This window comes from Miscanthus floridulus, chromosome 4 (assembly GCF_019320115.1).
Source record: "Miscanthus floridulus cultivar M001 chromosome 4, ASM1932011v1, whole genome shotgun sequence".
In the NCBI taxonomy this organism is placed as follows: Eukaryota; Viridiplantae; Streptophyta; class Magnoliopsida; order Poales; family Poaceae; genus Miscanthus; species Miscanthus floridulus.
In genome coordinates, this window is record NC_089583.1 from 115088290 (window position 1) to 115113723 (window position 25434).

Here is a 25434-nt window from a genome sequence, read left to right on the forward strand (position 1 = left end):
CATGATCAATCTACAGAGCCTACGATAGGGCCTAGCCAGTAGCCTCCACTGGGTTGGGTTGGGGCAACCTAGGACACCTACCTGCATGGATCAGAGAGGATGGCAGCCAGGCAGGCTATTGTTCTTGTTCACAGGGCCTGTTTGGTTCCCAGTCTCCACTGAAGCCTGACTAGGATTGGAGCCTAGGTAGGCTTGCTCTGGTCCCATCAAACCAACATGCGCTTGTTTGGTTGCATGGACTACCTAAGCTTAGTTTAGAATTGGTGTGTTTGATTCCCTGACTTGGCTTGGATAGAATCACCTTATCTACTTTCTGGTAACTTCACCCCCTATAGCACATTCTATCAAGTCTGAATTTAGTTTTCAGTTATGTTTTTCCTGTTTTCAAAACTTCAAATGTTTGAAACCAATAAGTTTTTTTATGTTGGTCCTTTAATCAATGTTAGAGATCTCAGATCGATGAACAACTTTGCTTAAAGACGATCAAGTTGTTTTGTAGAATCGCGAGAGAACGAGAGAGAGAGAGAGAGAGAGAGAGAGAGAGGAAGATGTGCTGTCAGTCGCTAAAGTAGCATCTTCTGCTTCACCGCCGGCAATCTCCACGCGCCGGAGAAATTCGTCGTCGCAACGCCACCTCTGCCCTATTCCTCTTGCACGCAACTTCGCCTCGCCCTTGCGCACAACCCTGGCCTGCTCGCGTCGCCTATAGCCGCCGAAATCGTCCTCAGTGCCGGTTGCCGCCATGGCCGTCGTCGGCAGCAGCACGGCAATGGACGCCCTCCTCGCCGTGGCTGCCACGTGCAGGCGCCCAAGGCCCCGCGACCCCTCCCCCGGCAATGCCGCTCCTGACACCGGCACCGATCCCAGCCTCCAGGATCCGCGAGATCCATCGGCGAGGTTGCCGGGGGCGGCGCGACCATGCGCGGGACCACCGGAGGCGGCGCGGACGTGCATGGGTGCGGCGTTGGGGATGGTTCGCGCTCGCGGCCACCGTTGGGGAGGGCCGTGTTCGCGGCGGCGGGGCAGGGCACTCGGGGGCACGACTCGCGAGGGTCAGCGGTGGGCGCAGAGGGCTAGAGGTGGAGCAAGGTGCTCACGACGGCGGGGTAGGGCAGCGCTCGTTGCCGACGGTGGAGAAGGCACGGCACCGGAGGAAGTGAAGAGGACGCGAAAGGAGGTGATGGGAGTGGAACCTGCGCCTGGCCAAGCCTGGCTCCAGGAAAACGGATCGGGATTTCGTTCTTTGGGAGCCTGACTATGGGGCGTACGGCGGCTAACTTTAGCCTGGCTAAAGCCCAACTACAGGCAACCAACACAAGCCTAAGTTGGCTCCAGCAGGTCAGGCCAAGGGTTGGGACCCAACCAAACAGGCCCACAGTAGCTGTAGCCACTGCCCAATGCATGCAGCTACAGGATACAAGCCTGCAGCATGTAGCACCAACACAACCATATGCTCAGTGAGACAGTTACCCTGGATGAATGCAATGCTCTCCCACGAATTTCAGATGCTGTACCGCCAGGGCTCAATGAAGATTTGAATGGAATATGATTCTCAATGGGCAAGCAAAACAATCAGCCGGAAGCAATTTGGCAAGCCTTTTCAGATCTTTGAAGGCATTCTGTCCATCTATAGAATCAGAGAAACTGAACATCCATTGCATACTTGCATCAGAATTACCATATATCTTGAATAAGTCCAGTTTCCATGCTCTAATTGGCAAAATTACCATATATCTTGAATTTGTGATATATGTGAACCAAGAAACAAGTTGAGAGAGAGATACAGATATATCACAAAAACAATGAAAAAATACAGGAGTTCTAGGCCAGTTGAAAGAACAGATTGCAATAGATCTTTAAGTCCAACTCTACACAGGAGGTAAAGAATATTAGGAAAAAGAATAATCAAACAGCAACAATGGAGAGCTCAACTGGCAGCTTATATGAATTGCCATAGATACACAATATATATAATCACAAGCTAGCAGCGTCCGCATACCACCCTGAAAATTTGATACTCATACCTAACTTCGGAAGATGTTTTATACACTCGACCTCTGGTGTCCTTTGAGGATCACCTGAGTCTGGCATCACCTCCCTTGCTTCGGAATGTTGATAGGGAGAAGAAAGAACGTGGCGCTGCATTTTTGGGGATAACACATTTTAGAGAAGATTGCGACTTCGAGAATAATAAGTAATAAATTTGTGGGAAATACATGAGAATAAGTATGAAGAACCAAGATCTTCATATTATATGCATTTAATGAGCAACTTAACATAAGCATATACATGTTTAGAAGTTTTATACCTTTAAGAGAACTTCCAGTCAGTTGATCCTCCCTCAATCTGAAATTTGCAGGTGGGTTTGGAATGGAGCTGCGTAGTGATTGTTCTGCAAATTAAGAATCTTCGTCAAGCTTTTGTGCTTTAATAAGGAAAATGTGTGGCAAGAGCTAAGATTGGACAGTAACCAAAGGATATACAGGTGCATTAAGATTCAGAAGTCCATGAGCTAATAAAGCCCTGTGAGTGTGCTGTTACGGTAATAATAGCCAGGGGTATTAGTGTAATCCCTAGTTTAGGGTTTCCCTCCTGTGTCTCTATATATATAGTCGCCATTGGGCATCAATACAATCATGATCCACAGAAGTTACTGCTTCTGGGGGATAACAATTTTGACATTTGGGCCTGGCTACTAGGGTCAACAGTTTCAAAGGTTCCATCTTACTCCTCGCGAGCCATTGCAGGGCAGCCTCACAAAAAGAAGTTATTGGATCCTTTCGAATAGCATTGTGCAGGAACTGCATAGGAAAAATTACAGCTCTAGCACCTCTTTCCCTTTCTTTTTAAAAATTCACACATTCGAAATGGGGTGTGGATCCACTAACATGATCTAGGGAGCGAGATAACATGTGCATTATTAATGCAGACAAGTGCATTAACAGAGGAACGTCTACCAGGTCACTCACTCTCAACAAATTGAAGGGTGGACAATATAATGAACTACTCAAACCATAAGGCAGAACCAATGCGCCCAGGGTTAGTGTGCACAACATGAGCCAAGAATAATAGGTTATCCTAGGTATATATACCTCAGCAAGAATATGAGTAATGCTCAGAATAGTTTTTTCAACAGTTACAATTTTGTTCGGGTACATGGAGAACAGAAATCTAAAGTTATCAGATAAATATAAGATAATTGTTTGCCAACTCGTAGACATATGGTTGGAACCTTCAGGTACTTTTTTCAAAATTTAGGACTATGATGATCATATTAGAAAGGACCCATTTCTTTAAATTTTATCTAGTGCAAATAAATTGTGGGAATAGTATTCTGAGAAGCATACTAACTAATTGAATGACAACGAAAAGACCTTTTACAGAAAATTAGAAAGTCAAATACCTTGTTCAGCAAAAACCTCGTTCTCAACAAAACCGTCATATGAAGCAAGATAGCCCATTCGAGACTTTCTGAAATCATCAGAAGATCCTACTACCAGATCCCGCCCATCTTCCATGTCATCATCACATTCTGAGGCAGTGGAAGCAGATACCCAATCATTTACTAAACCATCACCGCCTCTAGTCTTCCTACCAAATTTCCACAGTTTCTTCAACCCTTTGGAAACATCTTTGCGTGGCTGTTGAGATGCATTGACACCAGCAAAAGGCATCTGTGCACTGCCCCACTTTTTCCGCATCCGAGATACATCAGCATCTGTTATTTCATCAAGTGAATGAGAATTCCATGGTGATGGACTTCCCGACGGTGAATCAGCGAAAGCGTCACCATCTGAATTATCATTCGTGTAGGGGAACAGCTGCGGAAGACGAGAACTCCAGGGTGCTGGAACATCACCAGCTGGATTGTGAACATTTCCTGTAAAAGCAGTGAATTTAGTACCGCCAATCGCGGATGCTTCACTTGGAAAATCAGCATCGCCATTTTCTGACCCTGCGTCATCTGAATTTCCAAATTCATGACTCACTCTTGGGTTCTCACTGTCAGAATCAGCAGGAAAGTCACTTTCTCTAAGGTTTTCTTCAATGCTTTCATATTCTTCCTCTTCTTTGGCATCATCAGGGGAATCCTCTTGCTGATCTTCAAAATCACCACTGTCACCATGCTGGAGGGCATTTGCCATCATGGCAGCTGCAGGGTGAGTCCCATTGCCTTTCCTAAGAAAAGGCTTTGGTGGACCCGTTCTGCGGGCACTGTAAGCAAAAGCTCCCTCTGATTGGTTCTTGGAAATTCTTGAGGGAGCCCAATTGTAAATATCCTCATTCCCTGATGAAATGTCCTTCAACTCATCAGGAATTTGGCTCTTCCTCAAAGATTGTGACCTCCTCGATTGATCTTCTTTCAATATACTCTTTGACTCTTCAATAATGCTCTTGCTACGGGCAAAAGACTTTTGCTGAACTCTTGCAGTCGCTCTACTGAGTCCAGGTGAAGGCTTTGTATTTTCTTTTCTTAAGTCAGAGAAACTTGGGACAGACTGTGCAAGAGGATTTTCTGGTGGATTCCTGCGATTAGCATAACCGGAGCTTGCAGTCCTTGATGAACGCTTATGGATAGGACCAGCAGATACCTTTTGGGTGGAAGCAACTTTATTTGAAAAATGCTTCCTGGAATCAGCACTCCTGGAAGAACCGTCACCAGATAGGTAGTCACTATTCAGTTCCTCTTCAACAAAGAATGAGTCAACCACCTGCAAATGGCAAAGGAAATTAAATGCATGTAAAGTCCATATTCTGCATTATTCCAGTACTCCACAACATTGTATGCAACTATAAGATTCTAAGATTTGCATATTGCACTTAAATAGTGAAAATTTGAATGAATACTTTGTAAGGCATTACTTTTCTAGATCAAAGAACTTCAAAGCAACGTATGAGTTAAAGTGAAAATCCCACAGTTATGCACACAAGGTGCATGTTAAGCATTTTCAGTTACCAATTCAGTTACCAAAAAAATCTTTAGTTGCTTTTTAAGTGTATTAAGTTAAATATAATTCAATACCTGATCCTTATTTTTTCTTGCTGATCGCGAAGGAGGAATCTTCTGAGAAGAATGAGAAACATAAGTTGAGTCAGGGACATCTGCAGACCGAGAGAATTTAGCTAGCAACTCGGCCTTGCTCCGTTCTAGACTCTCATGCATAGCCTTTAACATTGCTTCCTTCTCCTCTCTCTGCAGTTTCCAGTCTTCCTTCAGTTTTGCATCCCTCTTCTGCATATAATGGTCATAAAACTTCCCTCTCGACTCTTCTAAACTTAGAATGCCAAGTTTTTGTGGTGTGCTAATGTTAAATCCTTGATTATTCACCATCTTCAGAAGCTCATCGGCATCAAAATCATTGGTTGTTATACTCTCCTTTACAACTTGTTTTGTATGAATTGTCTCATGAAGAACCGTTGTCTGCTTTACCTCACTCACCATAGGTGTGCTATCAACCTGCACATCTGTAGGTTTGCCTCGTCGGGAGGATGTTAACTTGTGTTCAGCAAATAATTTCTCCAACTCATTTGCCTTCATATGTAATTCGCCATGCCGATCTTGGTTCCCTTTTCCTGGTCTCATCACTCTAGCCTGCAAGTTTAGTTCCTGATCGGTAATGGATGATTGCCTGCTCAAATTTGTTCCCTGACGAGCAGAACAATCTGAATCAGAACCAGCTGTAACCTTTCTCCCTACATCCTCTGCCTTCCGTGGTAGACGATTCCGCTGCAAACTAGCGTCACGGAACTCAGTTTCTGTAGAGGTAATATCATCCCTACCAGATGAGCCTTTAACATTAGATCGGGAATTGGATGAGGCTTTTGGTTTAGGATTAACACCACCAGATACCTTTCCAAATGATCGCAAAGGATGATCCTTCCTTCGAGTCACTTCTGCTTCAGTGTGAATATCTTTTGTATGGAGACCTCTAATATCATTCTGGGGAATCTGTTCACTTGCAACTGGTACTTCATGAGCAACAGCTGTGATTTCCTTATCTATCATGCGGACATGCTCCTCTGACGTTGCGCTAGTTAAAATATCCTTATTTTTCAGCAAGGCTTCCTCAACTGGCTTTGCAGAAGATTTTAGACGGTTTCGAGTGGAAACATTTGAAGTAGCATGATTTGTCATCCTTGTGTGTCCTTGAATAACCCCCGGTTCTTTCCCAAAGGATGACTCACTCTCAATGCTAGAGTTTAGAACCATGTCGTTTTCTGCACCATCACCATATATACTCTCTTTCTGAGGAGCAAGTGTATTACATAAAGTTGAGGGTGGGCACAAATCTGTGGTGGCTGGATCCATTGGTACATTATCCTTTTGACAAGGCCAAGAGTGTGATGTGACTGAATCCTTCTGTCCATTAGAGTCCTCGTTAGCTCTTACTTTAGAATTGGCCTCCAAATCAGTAGACGTTGGAGTCCCGACAGGAGTTCCATTATCCTTTTTGTCATTTAAGTTACTGCTCTCATTGTTGCTGAGATCAATACTCATGTCACTAACACTGCTCCACCTTCTAACTAACTTCTCCATGGAGGCGCCAGAAGGAACCCTGCGGTGCTCACCTTTACCTGGAACCACCCTACCAGTACCTGCTGAGTTGCTGTTACCAGAACTTGGAGTCTGCTCCTTTTTCTGGCTCTCAAACATGTTTATCCTGTCCTTCACACTCAGCCGCCTTGAAAGCCCTCCTACGGCAGGTGCAGGAGACGCATCTGTTTCTGCTTCTTGTTTATCTACTACCTGTTGGATGGTTGGCTTGGGTTGCTGTTCTGCAGCGGCTTCTAAACCTTGGCTGTTGCTTAGTCTGTGGACCTGAGAGCCACTTCCACTGACTGTAGATTTGTTGTTGGATTCACCGAGATCAACTTGTGGCTCATCTATAGACATGTCTGAACTGGAAGAACCACGGACATTCCCATCGTCAAAGACCTTCCAGTGTGATGAAACTGCTGGCTGTCCAGTTTGAGGACTGATGTCAGGACGCCGCTGGCAAAGTGACATGAATTTCGTGCATGCTTCGCTGAACATAACAAATTTATGTTGTTATACATGTCCAAATATTACTCAACAGGAAAGACAATAAAGGGAAAATATAAAGCAGAGTGGGCACTGAATAACTTCAGTGTTGCCATCGCAATCAGCAGTGTAACAATGGATTGAGGGCCTACAGAGATTCAACAGATTTCACAGCAGATTGGTAATCCCAATTAAAAGAACCTCCTCTCCATGCAAACTTCCCCACTTTCCCGAAATTCAATTGTAAATTTTCTAACTTTACGCTTTACATCTCCCCAAATCTAGACTGTTACTTTCTTAATTATGTCATACTGTTTATAAACTAATCATGTAAAATTTACCACGCAATGTAATGGCTTTCAAATTTCTAAATAAAAGGAAGTTGTAAAACTAAATTATCCTTTGCTATGCAACTAGAGGTTGTACATATCCTAAATGAGACTTCCCTGCTTCACATAACCTAGAAAATGAGTAAGGGGGTGTTTGGTTTCTACAGGAAAATTTTAGTCCTTGTCTCATCGGATGTTTGGACACATGCATGAAGTATTAAATATAGATGAAAAAAATAACTAATTGCACAGATTGTGGCTAATTTGCGAGACGAATTTTTTAAGCCTAATTAGTCCATGATTTGACAATGTTGTGCTACAGTAAATATGTGCTAATGGCGGATTAATTAGGCTTAATAAATTCGTCTCGTAAATTAGCCTCCATCTATGTAATTAGTTTTATAATTAACTCATATTTAATTCTCCTAAATAGCATCCGAACGTCCGATGTGACATGGACTAAAATTTAGTCCAGGAAACCAAACACCCCCTAACTTGTACACAATATTACCGCTTATGTTACAGGATATAAATTATGAAAAAACTGCAGCTGCTTTAACAGTCTATCAACTCTTAAGAGGAACCAAAATGTGGTGTTGCGTTGCATTACAGGATTAGTTTCGTATATGATTATTAATTTCGTTCGGGTACAAAAATACTTATGAGCAACAACATTAAGCTATAACTATATACCAGCATTATGAGACCGGCAGGTTTTAAGCATTACCTCAGCCGACTGGCACCAAAATGGTTAGCAAAAAGAAGCAGCTCAGATACACTGATAGGATTGAACCCAGCAGAGGATGCTCGAGAACAAGCTGCGGCCAGATCTTGTTTAAGGGCGCTTAGACGCACATCAATTGCCCTAAGAAGTTCTTTCCTGCACAAGAATTGAACTTGTAAATTGGCAACTATTAAATTACAAAACACAAGAGTGCAACAGCCAACAGCCATAAATGGGCAGCAGACCTAACAAGAAAAGCACACAGCATGTCTTATGATGTAACAACAAACTGATTCGATAGGTCATGCTTGACTCAGATAGATCAAGTTATGTGGAAAAGAAGAAACAACTGAATAAGAACAGACATGACAAAGGGGCTTACTTTGTAATATCTGCTGCCGCCGCCGCCGCCGCTGCTGCGGCTGTAACATTTTCAGCTGCCAATAAGCATAGCCAGAGATTACATAAACTAGATTCAGAAACAGAAGATATGCAAGATCGTACTAACAATGCAACATTATATCAATATTCATTAACACCACAAACAGTTAGCAATTAATTACAGTATTTATGTCTTTCCTGAATTAGATATAGACTGCTTCCAATGCAAAGCTGGTGCTATCCGATGCATTCTTTCATAGTCAAAAGCTCCTAAAACTCCATGGGGATCAATTATCCAGTTGTGTTCCCATCTATATTTTCCTTCTTTGCTTCTTATTTTTACCATCAATTTGATATTTGAAATTCCAGTGTCACTCAAGCTAACATGGACTCAATTCCCAAAATAAAAAAAAAATGCAGAGAAACATTATCAGGTATGAACATAGATGAACTAAGCTAACAATATCCAAACCCCAATTGATAACGGAAAGGCAATCCAAACACAAAACATAATCATCCTACAGTGCCCTGAACATACCAGCTCCACCTGAGGTAGCATCTCCAGTGCCCTGAACAAGGTACAGAAATTTTAAGCAACAGCTGCATCAAGAAACAGAAGGCGAAAAACACTCCAGCATCTGAAACAATTGCTTGGCACTTACTCCCTGCGCATAAATCTTCCTGGCCCCTTCCAGCTGCGACATCTCCAGATCATAGGTGTTCGCCAACTCCAGCACCTCCGGTGTGCTCACGAAGCGCACGAACCTGGAGGCACAGGCCAACCAAACATCCATCAAAATCCAATCTTTTCGGCACCGCCAACCCATGAACCGCCGGATAAGCCACAATCAGCGGACCTCTCAAGGGTGCCCTTGCTAAACCACGGGGAGGGCCGCTCCAGCTGCAACCGGATGGCCGGCGGCGGTGGCCGCGCCGACGCCTGCTCCTCCGCAGCCCGCAGGTGCGCCACGAACGGCTTCACCGACCCTGACGCGATCTTCTCCGTCCGCCCATTGCCACACACCACCAGCTCGCACCTGCGCAGGGACCGCATTTAGCGCACAAGAGCCACACGAAAGCATCAAATGGATGGAATTTTCCTTCCCATCCTCTCCCTTTCTCACCGCTGACGCCGTGGGGAGAGCTGGAAGAGCGCGAAGTCGAGCGGCGCGTCGGCCTCCATGGCGGCCCCCACCACTGCTGCCGCCGGCGGCGAGCTCGGATCTGGCGGATCCCGGACACGAGCTCCACCCCGCGCCGCAACCCCACAAGAAACGCCGGAACGGCCGCGTGGGGCGTCAATGCAGCTCCCACGGCGACAAGATCGCGGCTTGCGGCGTCGGCGGCGTTTGCCGGACCGTGCTGCGGCGGCCCGGATCTCGCCGACACGCGGCCGAATCCGATGAGCGCGCGTGCGACGGTGGAAGAGCGGAGTGGAAGAAGAGAGGACTAGAGAGCACCACTGCGTGTTTGGTGTTGGTGGACTCTTCTCGGCTCACTGGTGGCTGCTGCAGAGGAATGGAGAAGCTAAAATAAAGAAAAAAATTGGGGGTATTTGAGAGAGATTACTGGCTTGATTTTGGAGGTTTGGTTAAAGTGCGTGTGTGATTATACGTTAAGCGTGTGTTTAGTTTCAGGAACTTGGAATTTGGGGCGACTGTAGCACTTTCGTTTTTATTTGGCAATTAGTGTTCAATTATGGACTAATTAGGCTCAAAACGTTCGTCTCGTAATTTTCCATCAAACTGTGCAATTAGTTTTTTTTTTTTGTCTACATTTAATGCTCCATGCACGAGCCACAAACATTCAATATGATAGATACTATAGCACTTTTAGGGAATTTAGGATCGAACTAAACGAGGCGTAAGCTCTTTTTTGTGACTGGAATACGGACAAAAGAACGTAGGTGGAGCTGAAGGGCAGCGACTTTTGGTTCTCTTGGAGGATATAACGGCAACGGCATCAAGAGGACTGCAGCGCTTACCATTTTGCCCCTCCAGCTCCAGGAGAAGATGTAGGCCTGGCTTTTTGAAGTTTGTTGGAGGGATTTTTGTCTCAGAAGGACCACATTTGATGATATAAAGAAATTAACAAGAACCATCTGGTGGTACATATATTATTACTATGGTTAAATAAATATTGTAATTTTTTTACTTGGAGCTATAAATGTGTAAATTTGTGTTTAATTGGTCAAGAAATGTTAGGTCACCAAATTTTAAATTAGCAAATTCCACTTTTGCTTAACATCTCTATCGAACATGATGCATCAGTAATGAAGTGTGCCGTGCAGCGAGTGAACTGGAAGCATTGGTAGTTTATGGTACATTAATTATGCTTTGGCCATAAGCTTTTATAGTACTACTATGTGATTTCATGAGAGTTATCTTAAGATTTTATAGTAGGACTACTAGGCTGTTAAATTGATTTGATACCCACGATAACTTTTTTCTTAGCCTATGGAAAATACTAGCCTCAAGCATGAGCTCGCAAATTCTGTAGTTTTTGCCTTTCTGAGTACACCCCTTGTATAAGCCAAATTTCAGCGAAACGAAAACATGATGCTTATGCGGATTTGTTGTGAGAAAAAACATTGTTCGTTCGCTGAAAAGTATTCCTGAAGTAGTTCAAGCTAATAGGGCACCAAAACAGGAAAACAAATTGACAACATTCTGAAAAAAATATAACATATGTACAATATACAATGAACAATGGTGCGGTTTTTTTAAGGTGTAAAAATAGTTAAGTTACTTTTCTCCTGAAAATACTACACATGCGCAGATGCTCACGTAAACGTATGCACACTCGTCCCTATAAACATCACAAAGAGAATAAGCCGATAGATTTTGAAAATAATGAAGTCGCCGTATAGTTGTTTTATATGGACTTCTCGACTACCACTAAAGAAATAGCACTCAACCGAAAAACCTAGCTAACTAAGCCACTAAGGCATGCTCGGTTCACAAGGATTAAATTACTTTATCGTCCCTTTTTTATTATGTTTAATTCCCTTTTTTTGCCGTTGCATGTAAAACAAGCCATCTAACATGAAATTTGCCATGCCAATGATTGTTCTAGAAACAGACTGGGGCCCAAAGAGTTGAACAGTGATACACCCCTTCCCCCTTCCAAATATAGCTTAGACTAACCTATTCTTGCTTAACTGATAGTATTAATAGTTGAAGAATAAATGCTTTTTCACCAAACTTCTTTTATAGTATCTTCTCTCATAGTCCTTTCCTAGTTTTTTATAAACAAATTCCCAAAAATCTAAGCCTTGCTGTTGACTGACTGTTCGGGAGAAAACGAGTGGACCAAGGAAAGGAAAAAGATATATAATTGCATGTACAAGTCGTACGGATGCTTAAAAACAGTATGAGGAAACCAGTGAATATCGAATCATGGTGACGCAACTCCGATGCCAATTTCCCATCTTCCTTGTCGGTGAAAACAACTTAAACAACTGTGAAATGCAATCCAAGCAGTGGTGTCCAATGGCAACGTACGTGTTCATGTCACACCTAGAAAAAAAAAACAGCACGAATCCAAAGCTCTAGTTCACTCAATAACTGTTAACTAATCTTACCTCCACTAGCATGTGCTCGGCAATTTTTACTTTTGTATGTACTGTTTGGAATCATATGAACAGGTTGGGAAACGGAAAAGCTGAGACAGGGTAATAGTGGTACTAGCTGAAGAAGATGACGCGGGGTAGTTGGCACATTAAGCTCACAGATCACCCAACGCAGTCTCTTTCACCTCGAGTCACTAGACTCTGCCTCAAGATTTCTAACAAACTCTGATTTATCCATTACTTTAGTTTTGTTTAATGATTTCTTTAAAACAAATCAGACATAAGAGATGTCGATTGTATTGAAAATAAGAAAAGGCCCAAACAAAGCAATACAACAAATCAATAGCCCCAGAGAGTTAAGAAGCAGCAACAATAACAAAGGTAAGGAACAACCGAAATAATTAAACCAACTAATGGCACCGGCTCCCTAAAATGGAAATTCAACACGCGTCCCACAACATTGTCTTATACTCACCACCCTTGTATGTTATACATCACTGATCAACTACTACACAAGCTCCACACCACAACTAGCTGGTTGTAACACCGCCCACCATCTTTATAACCGGACAATAAAGCTGGTAAGTCAACTGTCCCATAGTAAGTTAGTCATTGCCAATTCGCTATAAACTATGTAGTTGTAACACCATAAGATCTATCTGCATGGACTCTCGATATAATGTCTTACATCGCACTAGGCCCTTTCATGCAAGGCTAGCCGCCAAACTGAAACGTGAGGAGCTGCTTTCTAGGCGTCGCCATGCCGATTACATCCACCATGATTCGCTCGCATACACCATAGCTCGTGGCAACCCATCCACCTGATCAAAGATAGCAAAAGTGTCACATAGGGCCTCCGCTGAACAAAAGACCTTTTTGCGTCGAAGGAGATGACCAACATAAGTGTGTTATCGAAGTAACCTGCACGATGCAACTAGGGGCAGACCGTCCCACGTAGCGGTGGCTATTTTGTTTAGTTAATTTATGTGATCTAATTACATATCACATCCTTCTGTAATCCATTGAATCCTGACACGTATTCACATTAAGTGGTTTCTGTTATGATTTGTGGAATTTTAGTTTCTTAAATTTTATTCGTTGCTGATGTAGGAACAGAAGTCCAATACCACCCCAAAATCCCAAAAAGTGCTACAGTACCTATCACATCGAATGTTTGCGGTCCGTGCATGGAACATTAAATGTAGATGAAAAAAAACTAATTGCACAGTTTGGTGGGAAATTACGAGACGAATGTTTTGAGCCTAATTAGTCCATGTTTGAATACTAATTGCCAAATAAAAATGAAAGTGCTACAGTGACCCAAAATTCCAACTTACTTGAACTAAACACGCTCTCAAAGATGGGGTCTGGAAACCGACATTTGTACAGTGCTGTGTTGGCGCCACAATGATTTGTACCGATGTGATGCGTAAAGGCGCCAGTACTGCACCACAATTCCATAAAACAGTGCAAGTGCGGCTTGGTCTAGGTGCTAGTTTTGTGCTCATGAGATTGCAATGTTCCACCACCTTTTCATATTGTTTTTTCTTCTTCTTGCAGAGTAGGTGAACACCAGGATTTGGGTTGATCACCTGCCGAGTACTAGAACTTGGCGTCTTGTTAGCATTGTTTAACTGCAATGATGAACTCATTACTCGTGTACGGGTCAACAAAACCAAATCGAACAAAAGTGCAATTATGAACTCATGATGGTACAAATTAGAGTTTTTATTTTCTCCTAAATTGTATATGCTTATGTATCAACTGATATTACTACTATATAGTTTACCGAACTTGCTAAACACACATATAGATCGATTACTCATAAGTTATAATAATGCACATTTATTTGTTCCGAAAATGAATCAGGTTTTGCTCTTAAAATTCATCTGTGGTAACAAAATCCCTTCAAAGTTCAAACTAAATGCCATAGATTGAATATGTGTCCTCCTGCACAGCACAGAGGACAAAGTCCGAAATTATTTAACCTAGTGGAAGACTAATATTTTAACCTTATTTCTTCCATGATTAAAATAGGGGTCATGGTGTTCTTCACGAGGTTAAGTTTCTCAAGAACAAAGGACCCAAACATTAGTACATCTCTCGCCATTTAAAATGAGGTGGCACCCCTCTCCACATAGCATTGGCAGATGATTCCAAGCAACCAAATAAATAAAAATAACAAACAAATAAATATGTAACAGAACCGACTAATTATACGAAATTAAGTAAGAAAATTATCCGTCAGAGCAGCCGATTTAGCAAACTTAAGCCCGTATAACCCGGTAGTCCGTGAAATCACGAAGGATTTCAAACCAACTTCCATTCCAGCCAAGATCGTAATAAGTTTAGCGGTCACCATCACATATTACATAAAAGTTTGCATCTCAGATACATCAGAGTTTAAACATAGTTATTACAAAACAAGTTCGAATAAAAGTAGCGGAAGCCATTTGTTCAAACCACACCCACTCACACGGAGTTCAAATATAGTGCCAGCGAATGATCATCTCCAACAAAAGCATCAGACGAGACGTAAGGAATGACCATGCCCATGGTCCTAATCATCACCCATCGCAGGATAAAGGCAGTTGATACAGTAGCCGTAATACATCTGCCCATCTGCAACAAGTGGGAATAAAACCCTGAGTACGAGAAGGTACTCAGCTAGACTTACCCGACATAACCGAAAATAAGTGACACCAAGGATTATGAAGGTTTTATAGTAGGGTAGCTGGCCTGCGCGGCCCGTGCGACGGGAAAGGGAGGCGGCCTAGCCGGGCGTCGGCCCATGGCCTCTCGGCCCAGCTCGGCCGAGGCGAAGGCCACGCCGGGGCCGTGACGTCGCGGCGGCGCGGCTCGGCCAACGAGGCCGGCGGCCATTACCGGCCATGCCAGAGCAAGCGAGCAAGCGCATGTGGTTCGCGAGAAGCTGGCGAACGCGGGCAGGTAGCTAGGCAGGGAGGAGAAAGGGAGGAAGAGTGCCTTCCACGGCGGCCGAGCACGGTGGCGCCATGGCCGATGGTGGCGAGGCGCGAGAAGGCGCTACCTGGGCTCAACAGTCGGCACAAGCGCGAGCACCAAGTGCCGGAGAGCGAGGCGGAGCTGCTGGCGCTCGATTGCTGGCCGGGGTGGAGGAGAGGCGGCGAATTTGCCCGGCGGGCTACGGTGGCCGCGGCGAGGGGGAGAGAGCGAGCTCGGCGCGGGCGGAGAAGAGAGGCAGCGCGGGAGAGCGAAGGCGAGCGCAGCGGCTTCAGCAGATGTAGGCGGGCGCGTGGGAGCGGGCGCAGGCCGGCTGTGATGCGCGGCGGCGTCGACGGCGCATGGCCGCCACGCGGTGGGCATGTTCTGCCGTGGTCGGGACGCGGCGTAGCATGTCAGCGAGCGGGCGAGCGCGGAGGCAGGCCAGGCGCGGCGCTGGGCTGGGCTGGGCCAAGGCGAGGCGCGCGGCGCTGGCGCGGGAGGCTCGCTGCTGCAGGCCGGGCCGGCTTCGGCCGTGGGCCGGAAACGAGGCGGCGGCCCGCGAAATGAGGGAAGCCTTTTTCAATTTATATTTTCAAGAAATTTTTAAATGCCAGCTTTCAAATATCATTTTGAGCAAGAAAATGACATCTTTTGAAAATGTACCAAAAATGAAAATTGATTAGAATGTAATTCTCTACAACTTTGCTTTTATGACCAAAGCCAAATTCTTGATAGATTTTGAATTCTAAAATTAAAGTCAATTTTAACTCAAAATCCTAATTTTGGAGAATTATTTTTAAAAGCAAAATTTGGCAATAATTCAAATACAAACCTTGCTCCAAAAATTGTGCTAAACAGTTCTAGATGATTTACCATGATAGCCAAACATGTTTTACTAGCCTAGCAAACATAATCAGGGCAAAATAACCTTAAACAGGTGTATGCAACATTGACGTTTCACGAACATGTTTCATATGTTTCGAAGCAGTGTTTCAGTTGTTATTTACATGATTAGGCATGTATGATTAGGATGCTTTATGATGCATGATTTGCAGTGCCTAAATGCTGGCATAACACCGGAGTGTTACAAAATACACATCGCCTGTTGGAGTTGAGCACACCACAGCCCATAGTAAAAAGGTCAACAGGACAAGCAACGTACTATAGTATGTACTTTGACATGCATCACTGCTAATGATACAATCGTCCTGTTCGTTTGGGCTGGTTTAGCTTATAAGTCATGGCTAAAAGTACTGCTGGCCGATTTGGTGTGAGAGAAAAATACTGTTCGTTGGCTAATAAGCTATGATTTATAAGTCAAATACGACACAGCGAACAGGTTGAATATGAAGGGCTAAGACATCCTTTAGTACAGCAGAGCAGTCTGCTTCCAAGTCAGTCTGGCCTTTCTGATTGGCAGCTTCTCAAATAGTTTAATCCCCACTCCTGTCACATAACATAACCCTGCTGCATCTGTATATACTCTGATTCTACTGGACAGCTACCTCTGGTATTTGACTTTCTGTACCCTAGAAAAATACACGCATATTTACATCTAGGCGCCTCAAATCTGATGAATACTTGTGATTTGTTTGGCATCATCTTTTGCAACTGTGATTCCTTTTCCTAAGCTGACGGATTAACCAGCCGACACTCGGACAAGATGGAGGGCGACCAGAGTGCTCATTTTACACGGTTTCTTTAATAGGGAAGTTGCTGGTGGACAGGTCTCCGAAGTGTCTTGCTTTGCACTCCTGCACTGCAAAACATGAGCCCATTTGTCTGGTCTCCCTTTTCCTTTCCTTTCCCCTCCTGAGATTTGATTGATCGATTGATTAATATACTTTTTTTAAAAAAAATGAGCTAGTAGGAACTAGGAATTGATTGATTAACCTGCCCGAGCTTAGCCTCGAGATTTCCACCCGTCAGAGGATCTCTGTTAAGTGTCACTCAATCATGCTATCGTTTCTCTGTCAGAGATGACAGTGGAGGCATACGTGTTGCTCCACGGGAAAATTGGGGCCATCTAGTGCATAATGAGACCCTCTTTCTGGATAATCTCGAGCTAGCCTAGTGGCTAGTACAAATTAGCAAATCTTTTTCTTCTTATTATAAAACGAGCTTTATCACTTTTCTATATCTACATGCTGATAATAGAAAAGCAATGATAAAGCAACAGTTTTTGGTTGAATGATCGATCGAGCTACTCCAACAGGTCTTTAGATTTTTTTTTATACTGCGAGAATGATTTGGATCCAAAACTCGTCTGTACACTGTATTAGGTCTTTTTATGTTTTCGAATAAATATTCCTTCGAAAATCGGCTGAGAACTAGTAGGCAGGTTCTGGCAGCATGTGCGGCAGACGCGCAGCTATGGAAGATAAGGCTGCCAAAGAAAGATGCTGCGACTGCAGAAATTTAGGCCGGTGTTTTCACAAATGCTATGTAATAGGTGCATAGAAAAAAAAAATGTCCACAATGATGTAATTTGGCAAACTTGTAGCCATTCGGCTCTGAGCAAAATTAATGCATATTCAGGTGGGGATTCCCTCCCCCCTTTGATTTTCAAAAATAAATAAATTAAGGTAACCCGTCGCAGAATCGCCGGGCCCGGGAAAAACGGAGCCTTGCGATCGCAGGCAGGCATGCATGATGAAACGCTGAAAATGGTTTCCTGACACATCACAATGTAGTGGTTAGTGATTACGGCAAGGCAAGGAGGAGCATGCAATGCATGCTTATCTCCCGCACCCGCAGACGCAGACGCGAAGTAATCACGTATTATCAGTCATCAGACGTCGTCTCGTCGTCCCCGTGAGGTTGCTTTGGAGCCAAGTCCGAATTAATGGCGCGCCTGACTTTAAGCTTCGTCAGAGATTCATCAGAGAATGCAGACAAGGCTAGCAACAGCAACCGCGTTGCTTTGCTCCATCCATCTCTTTGGCCGCTTCTTCGCACGAAAGACGAAAGAGACGAGCCGATATTTGCAGGCCCGGCAGCTGATTATATATCTCGACGTTTATATTTGTCTGCTCACAAAGAAAAAGCAAAGCGCAATTAGTAGGTCATGGTATGGAGCCACTGAATATGAAATTGCGTCAGGTACCAGCCTTTTTCTCTGAATGGAGCTGCAGGATGGCAAAAGGCAGCGAGAAGGAGCAAAACGGGTGAGCCGGAGCCGGTGACGAGACCCGGCGCTTGTTTTCAATCGCCGGCGACGAGGACTGAGCAACTACCGGGACGTTGGCAACGACGGCCCTTTTTTTCTTTCTTTCTTGACCCTGGTTTTTTCCCACTACGTTTGCAGTACAGAGACAGTGCCAAGTGATTCCCGTCAGAAATGGATGCGCGTACGATTAAAGGTGCCTGCAGCCTGCTTCATCTGCGAATCAGTGCAGTGGTGGTGGCTGATGACTCGTTGTGAAGCTGAACCTGAAGGTGCGAGACAGGGCAGGCACCTTCTGGTCCCTTGTTGATAGAGGAACGGAAAGGCTTGAGCATGTGACTGACTGGAACAGCATGAATCTTTTCTCTCCCCCTAGATCGAATGTGGCTTTGGCACCATTAGTTTCTACTGGTACCGATGTACTCGTTCAAGTGAGCTTAACACTAGCGAGTTCTTCCTACTAGGAGTGCTGCTAATAATGCACAGAGTGTGGTCATTCGTAACAGCTTTTTATTACTACGGAAGAAAGGCCAAACAGAGCGGGGGGAGGAAATCATGGAGCTTTGGACGGACATGTCGGAGGCTAGCTTCCGAGGCACGTACGCACGCCGGGCGCCGCAAAGGTGGCTGCTGCTGACGCCGAGCTAGCCCCCACAGGCCACAGCATATGGACGGGTCCAACGGCCCGTGCCCGCTCCAGCACCACAAGGACTGTACAGTACAGGGCAGTGACTCCAGGCAGTGGCGGTGAAAAGCCGAGGCCGGGGGCAGCCGCGCAGGTTGGCGTCACATGCGCCGTGTCCGGAGCGTAGCGTGGGCGCAGGGCAATCTGTGGCTCTGTGCTGTGAGCTGAGCTCCGGCCTCCGGTGCACTGGCCGCCCGGTGCAGGCGCAGCGTTGTCGGTGGCTTGCAACACTGCACTGCACGAGGTCTGGGGAGTGCGCCCGCGGTCCATCGTTTCTAGAGCGGAAAAACCAACCACTTCTCCCGAAAAATTGCCTCCCACGCAGAATCAGAAAAAAAACAGGACGAGCTCTAGTACCAAACAGCCTCATACGTTTTTGGCACCTTTTCAAAGGTTGGCCACCGACTCACCGAGGCCGTCTAAACATGTCCCCGGGCGTCAGCAGCCACCCTCCCGGCTCCCGCCTAATCTGTGGCGATCGATCGGCGCTAGGCGTCGCCCCATCGTGTGGCCATCGATCTTCCAAAGGGCGGCCTGATTACACGCGGCGAGGGATAGGGTAGGACTGGACTGAGACGAGGGATTCAGCGACGGGGCGAGAGGGCATGCACGCACTTGTCACTGTCTCCTCTTTAGCATCCATCCATCATCTTCAAATAAAATCAAATCAAAAGAGAATTAGGCAGGACGCAAGCCATCACCCTGGAAGCACGAATAAGCATCACTGCATCAGGCATGGACCACCAGCCCACCCAAGCATCTTTTGTTCCTGATTGGTGAATTCTTGGCGCCCAGCACGCACGCTGCTGTGCTCCAACCGAGGACAAGCACAGGCCAGTGCCTGCACCGCAGGGTCTCACTCGCTCGTCACCTTGCCACATCGCTCGCGCATCAGTCCAGTCGGAGGCTGCGACGTCCCGGTCGCTGGCCGCATGCTCTCTCTGAGCCTCTGATGATGCTCAGACGGGGCCGCGCGCGGGGAGCTTTGCCAGCGCCACGCCAATGGAACAGTCCTAACGGTCGCTCTCTCACCATCTACGGATACGGACACCGTCGCAGGACAGGCAGGACCATCCTAATGATTCATTAGATTAGCCTGGGAGGGAGATCACTGAACCACACTACAGAGGTGCTGCATCATTGGCCGGCCAGCCCCAGCCACCAGTTGGCGACCTGCCAAAGTATGTGACTGTACCATGGATCACATGCATTCTCAAAGATGTTCATGGCCGTTGCGTTGGTGCCTCACAGTCACAGAAGGGGTTCTTGTTCAGCACACAAGGGGGTAATAACAAGAGATCTTTTCTTTGTTTCAAAAAAAAAAAAGATGACAAGAGCTCTTTGATTGGCTATTTCATGGGGGACACATGCCGCTGACATCATGGAACCTGAGATAATGATCCGAGATACGGATGGCATCTGCAAGCTGTTCTATTGCAAATATGGTGTACATAGTCATGAACCATGGGACAAGAACACCACATTACGAACCAGATATAGCAAGCATACCACCAGGCCAGCCTGTTCGGTTGGCTGGTTCGTATCGTTGCTGGTTCGTGAAGAAGTACTGCTGGTTGGTTTGTGTGAGAGAAAAATATTGTTCCGACTAGAAATTTACGATCATTTACGACAAGCCACAGCCAAACGAACAGGCTGAGCATCGCTGGTCCGCAGGCGCGCCAAGGCTGCTCTGGCTTGCCCCCAACGCTTCAATGCACGAGCCGTCCAGCTCAGCTGCAGGCGAAATGAAGCCCCCAGATCTGAATCTAACTGAAACTGTACTCAACTCCGGTATCATGAGGAGGAGGGGTCTACTTGCTCGGCACAGGCCGGCCACAAGGTCAGGCTGCCTGCGCACAGGTTTCAGACGCCTCTTCTCGAGCATAGTTAGGGATGAAAACGGATCGAATACGGACGGATATCACCGATATTACATTTGTTTTCATATTTCTGTCTGGATTCGAATTCGAATACGGATAGTGTCAACTATGTCGGATAGGATACGATTGGATATCGACATCATAAATATGCGATTTGAGTATTCGGATATGGATACGGTATCAGATGTTGGATATCCGGACTCGGATACGGATAGATCTCAACCCCTCTAAACAGATTCGGTTTCAAATACGATCGGAAAATATCTGTACCGTTTTCATCCCTAAGCATAGTACAACGGTCTGTGGAAGTGCCTGAATTGCATTTTTTGCAACTAATAAATGGGCTAGCATTTATTAGACACGCACAAAATTTCTGAATTATTTGCAGCGCAATACAAGCATTGTGCTTTTAAAATTAAAAATATACTCTACAGACTACACTAAGGATCGGTGCCTCAGTAACTGAAATCTCCTACGGCTGAACAATGTACAGGTTGCCCAACTTTATTCAGGGGCGGTTGATGGCGGCCTAACCAATGCTTCGATGGCCAACAATGCGGAGTCTTACAAGGTAAACACATGGGTGCTTGATGATGGCCGGTCCAATGCTTCAATGGCCAACGTTGTGGAGTCTTGCTGCATCACAATTCAAGCAATTTGAGTCAGATTCGAAAGCATATGAAGCTGTTTTATCAAAATGTTTATTCTGTCTTTCTAGGAGAACGTCAAGGTCTCTCATATGGGCAACAATGCACAGAAAATTCAACAGGCACAGGCACAGGCACAGGCCCACCCAGTTAGGAAATCCGAAAGGCCATTCAAGTCCTTAAGCAAAGATGTCAAAAGTCCAAATGGATGGAGCTCAAAGATGATTTCTTGTTGGCATGGATGGAAAGTTTGGATTTGTTAGGATATGACATGTTTGTTTTGGACTCGTCAACTATCCAAATTGTAGCAGATTCATTCCATGTTCTAAGATGAACCAATAAAACCAGATGGGTCGAGAACTAACCCAGATAATAAAATTAATTGAAAAAAGAGGTACATGGCATACGGAGATTCATCTTAAGCATAAAAGATAGGAAATTAATGAAACGAGTTGTAATACCTGCATTAAGAGATTCTACGAGATGAATTCTAATGCATATTAGAAACAGAAGCATCCTGCATTAAAAGAAGACATCAGCCAGAATAAATACAGGGAAAAACACTTTGTACAGACAAGTATAGGAAGCTACTACTTACTTGAATCATTGCACTGAAGCTCTGAAGCCCATGGTGATTTGCAGGAGGAGCAGGGACATTCAATGATGACCCATTAGCATTTGTTGCATTGCCTTCATTGTCATCATTTGCAGATTTGGCAGTCCTTCTCCATCGCTTCAACATATATTTTTGAGGCAGCTCTTTGATATTTCTGTAATCTAGCACCTTCAACATGTGACAGCATGGGATACCCATAAACTCAAATTTCCTACAAGTGCACAGACAGGAGCAATCACTTGAATCGAATCGAACAAAGTGTTCCTTGGGTTTCTCAGATGAAGCAACCTTGTACTCAGATCTCGACCCAGCCTCCCCACAACTGAATAACACAGAGTCCATGAATAGCTCAAACTCTTTACGAAAGATCTCAAACACCACTGGGGTATATGTATGAGAAGTTTGCTTTAACATCTTGGCTGGGGGTATTCTTGGATAGCTCTGACTAGCTTGGAAGTCAGCTTGAAGCTCAGCATAGCGATGTTCATCCACTGCTCTTTCATAGTGCTTGAAGAAGGACAGCAGCTCCAGTTGAGGACTCAAGAATTTCTTCAAAATACTACTGAAACTCTCGGCTTGAAGTGCACTTATGATGTCAGCACAAAATATATGTCTATCATATGCCAAGGCCCATTGTTCCTTCTCAGCAAACACTTTAGACAACCATTCATTATGTCTAAGATCATACTTTTCCAACATACTTCTCCATGAAAACACGAATTCATCTTCGTCCTCATAGCCAAAGACACATTTGCTAAAGTCCTTTGCAAATGTCTTCGAACCTTGGAAAACATGATTGAGGTGCTTAAGAGAATTCTGATACACATGCCAAGCACAAATTCGTTGAGTGGTACTTGGCCAGGCGGCTGCCATTGCACTACTTAATGGAATAGATTGATCTATCAAAGCTACTGCAGGCTGTTTTCCATGCATAGCGATCTTAAAACTCTCAAAAAGCCACTTGTATGATTCAAATGATTCATCATAAAGCATAGCTGCACCAAAAATAATTGTTTGTTTATGGTGATTCACACCAAGGAATAATGCAAGTGGTCTGCCATATCCATTTATTTTGTATGTTGTGTCTAAGCAGAGCACATCACTGAAATAGTTGAAGTCATCTCTAGATTTTTGGTCTGCCCAAAAGAAGTTAGTCAGTTTGTCATCCTCATCGATTTGCATAGTGTAAAAGAACGAGGGGTTGTCCATTTGCATCGTCTGTAAATATTTCAATATTGCTCCACCATCACCAGGTTGCATGGCCTTCATACGCTTCGAACGGAGATAATTCTTGTAATCAGCTGGGAGGAGAGAGATACTCCGAAGGAAACTGACTTGTCTCACAACAAGATCACCGGTTGCTTTTGTTGTTGGTGTTACTACAGAATCATCTGATAGTTCTGCTTCTCCAGACTGAAGTTCTGTCAGTATCCTCTGCGACCTTAACATATGCATCGTTGAAGGAGGGGCTAGCTGATGATTGTGGTCTGCTTTAAAATCAGTTACTCTATACTTGCACTCTGGTGTGACTTTTATAATCAATCTCGCCGGGCAACCGATTCGTGTATCCAATCTTGGCTTCTTTGCTTCCAGTGATTTTTTATCCCTGTTGTAGCCTTCTCTTGAGCACACAAAAGTTCTTACTTTGGTAATATTTTCCGAAGATTTGTGTGATGTACTTTTCCTAACGCTAAAGCCAACATGCCCAGCATATTTGTTGTAGAATTCGTATGCCTTTTCCTCACTCACAAATTCCATGCCTACCTCTGGAACCAGCTTCGCAAGTGAAGCCTCATCTATGGGTGGTTCAGCTTCTATCATTCTTCTCATTTTCCCCTGGAAACGAATCATAAAATGTTTTAGCAGTAGGTAAGGGCACAATGAGGCATATTTCATTGCAGATTTTACTCAACATGCCAAAATGGGAGGAAAATGACCATTAGAACAGCAATGTTAGCCATAATGGAAGAAACATATGTGTGATGTCTCTTATGGTTGCTTTAAGTAGCATGTGCCATATGGTCTTCGATCCTAACATGCTAGATCAAAGTTACTCAAAGACAGAAATAAAAATGATTTCCCAGTTTTCAGGGGGGGGGGGGGGGGGGGGGTGGGGGGAGGGGTATAAAGTGACTAAAACACTGCACTATGCAGATCAAGGAGGCCAACAGTCAGAACATTTGACACGTAATTCAATTATTTCATGATTGTCAAAGATAACGGGTCAATAGTTCCTTTTGGAAGGAAGTTGTACCACTGCAGCCAAAAATGTATGACCCGGCATTCTGCATTAGAAGTGCTATGGTTGCAACCTGTGATCGCAAGAAAAACGACAATACATAACCTCCAGCTGATACGGGATAAAATAGTCCTTACAGTGCATGACATTTAGTGCAAATTAAGGCACCAACAGTAGTATTGAAAAGATAGTGCTTGTGAATCATAAAGTTAACTCTATGTGAAGCTATAACATCTCCAATAGTTGATAAAGAGAGCCCCACAACATTCAATTGCAAAACAAGTGTGGCCGAGCAAGCAACATATAAAAACAACTCTGTCATGACTGCTTCTGAACAAAAGAGCATGGCTTTACCTTCCTGTAAGCAATGCCACACGCATTGCAAAGAGTTCTTGGGCCATCAGGCCCACGCCGCATATGGGGCGTTGCATTGCCGGATATTCCGCACCGCAGGCACCTGATGGAATCACAGTAAAGGAATGAGAGAATCAAACAACGGGATTTAACACAACCATTTCTGAAATACGAGAAGCATAAAAATAAGAAGTCCAAAGTGGAGCGGACTGTCACTGCTCCCCAGAAAGCAAGCAAGGAACGCCAAGAGGCGAGACCATTCCTTCGGCCAGCACCATCGAGGGCGAAGCACAGCAGTGATTTGCAACAAGCACAGCAACTGAGCAGCTCTTGGGCGCGGCCACGTACCGCACGTGGCCCTCGAGGCCGTCATCGGCGTTATCGCGGAGGAGCTCCAGCTCCTGCTCCGCCGGCGGCGCGCCGTACGGCTGCAGCTCCCCTCCGCCCCCATCCGGGGCCACTAGCATGTGCATCATTGCATCACCGCCCTGCCATGGCCAAATCCGCATAAAAGAAAATCCTCCAAAAATATAAAAAAATCGAAAAAAATAGCGAACGAGTTGGATTCGGACTGGAGGAGGTACCGGGAGGTAGTCTGTAGAGAAATTGTGAGCGATTTTCGCGAATTTTTTCGGCTGTTCCGGATTGGAGTTAGGGTTTGGAGCGGGGAGACGACGAGCAGACGCAGGGGAGTAGGAGCGGAGGGGTCAGCGGGATCCGGTGCGGCAACGGGGTAGGTGGCCCTCGTGCGGCAGCGTCCAACATCCGACGCGTGTACTCGTCCGGCCTCAGATGGGGGCCAGACTCGTTGTTCCATGTCTCACTGGCATGTGGGGTCAACGTGGCCCACCTGC

The 25434-nt window shown here is 45.0% G+C and overlaps 2 protein-coding genes across 3 annotated transcripts; both read right to left on the bottom strand.

Moving 5' to 3' along the window:
* Nucleotides 1–1660: 1660 nt before the first annotated feature.
* Nucleotides 1661–9974, bottom strand: LOC136550425 (COP1-interacting protein 7-like). The gene is made up of 10 exons (XM_066541992.1): nucleotides 9583–9974; nucleotides 9316–9495; nucleotides 9121–9223; nucleotides 8997–9027; nucleotides 8460–8514; nucleotides 8081–8233; nucleotides 5024–7028; nucleotides 3404–4712; nucleotides 2309–2392; nucleotides 1661–2139 (listed from the first exon to the last, which is right to left on the bottom strand). Exons 1-10 carry the CDS (start codon nucleotides 9639–9641, stop codon nucleotides 2075–2077), a joined length of 4044 nt encoding a protein of 1347 aa, XP_066398089.1. The 5' UTR covers nucleotides 9642–9974; the 3' UTR covers nucleotides 1661–2074.
* An 11059-nt stretch (nucleotides 9975–21033) lies between these two features.
* Nucleotides 21034–25335, bottom strand: LOC136550426 (protein FAR1-RELATED SEQUENCE 5-like). 2 transcript variants are annotated; one of them, XM_066541995.1, is made up of 6 exons: nucleotides 25165–25335; nucleotides 24929–25068; nucleotides 24581–24683; nucleotides 21970–23823; nucleotides 21833–21888; nucleotides 21034–21360 (listed from the first exon to the last, which is right to left on the bottom strand). In XM_066541995.1, exons 2-5 carry the CDS (start codon nucleotides 25054–25056, stop codon nucleotides 21862–21864), a joined length of 2112 nt encoding a protein of 703 aa, XP_066398092.1. In that variant the 5' UTR covers nucleotides 25057–25068; nucleotides 25165–25335; the 3' UTR covers nucleotides 21034–21360; nucleotides 21833–21861. The 2 variants fall into 2 exon arrangements, with proteins under 2 accessions (XP_066398092.1, XP_066398090.1); XM_066541993.1 differs by lacking the exon at nucleotides 25165–25335 and having other exon boundaries at nucleotides 24929–25089.
* Nucleotides 25336–25434: the final 99 nt, after the last annotated feature.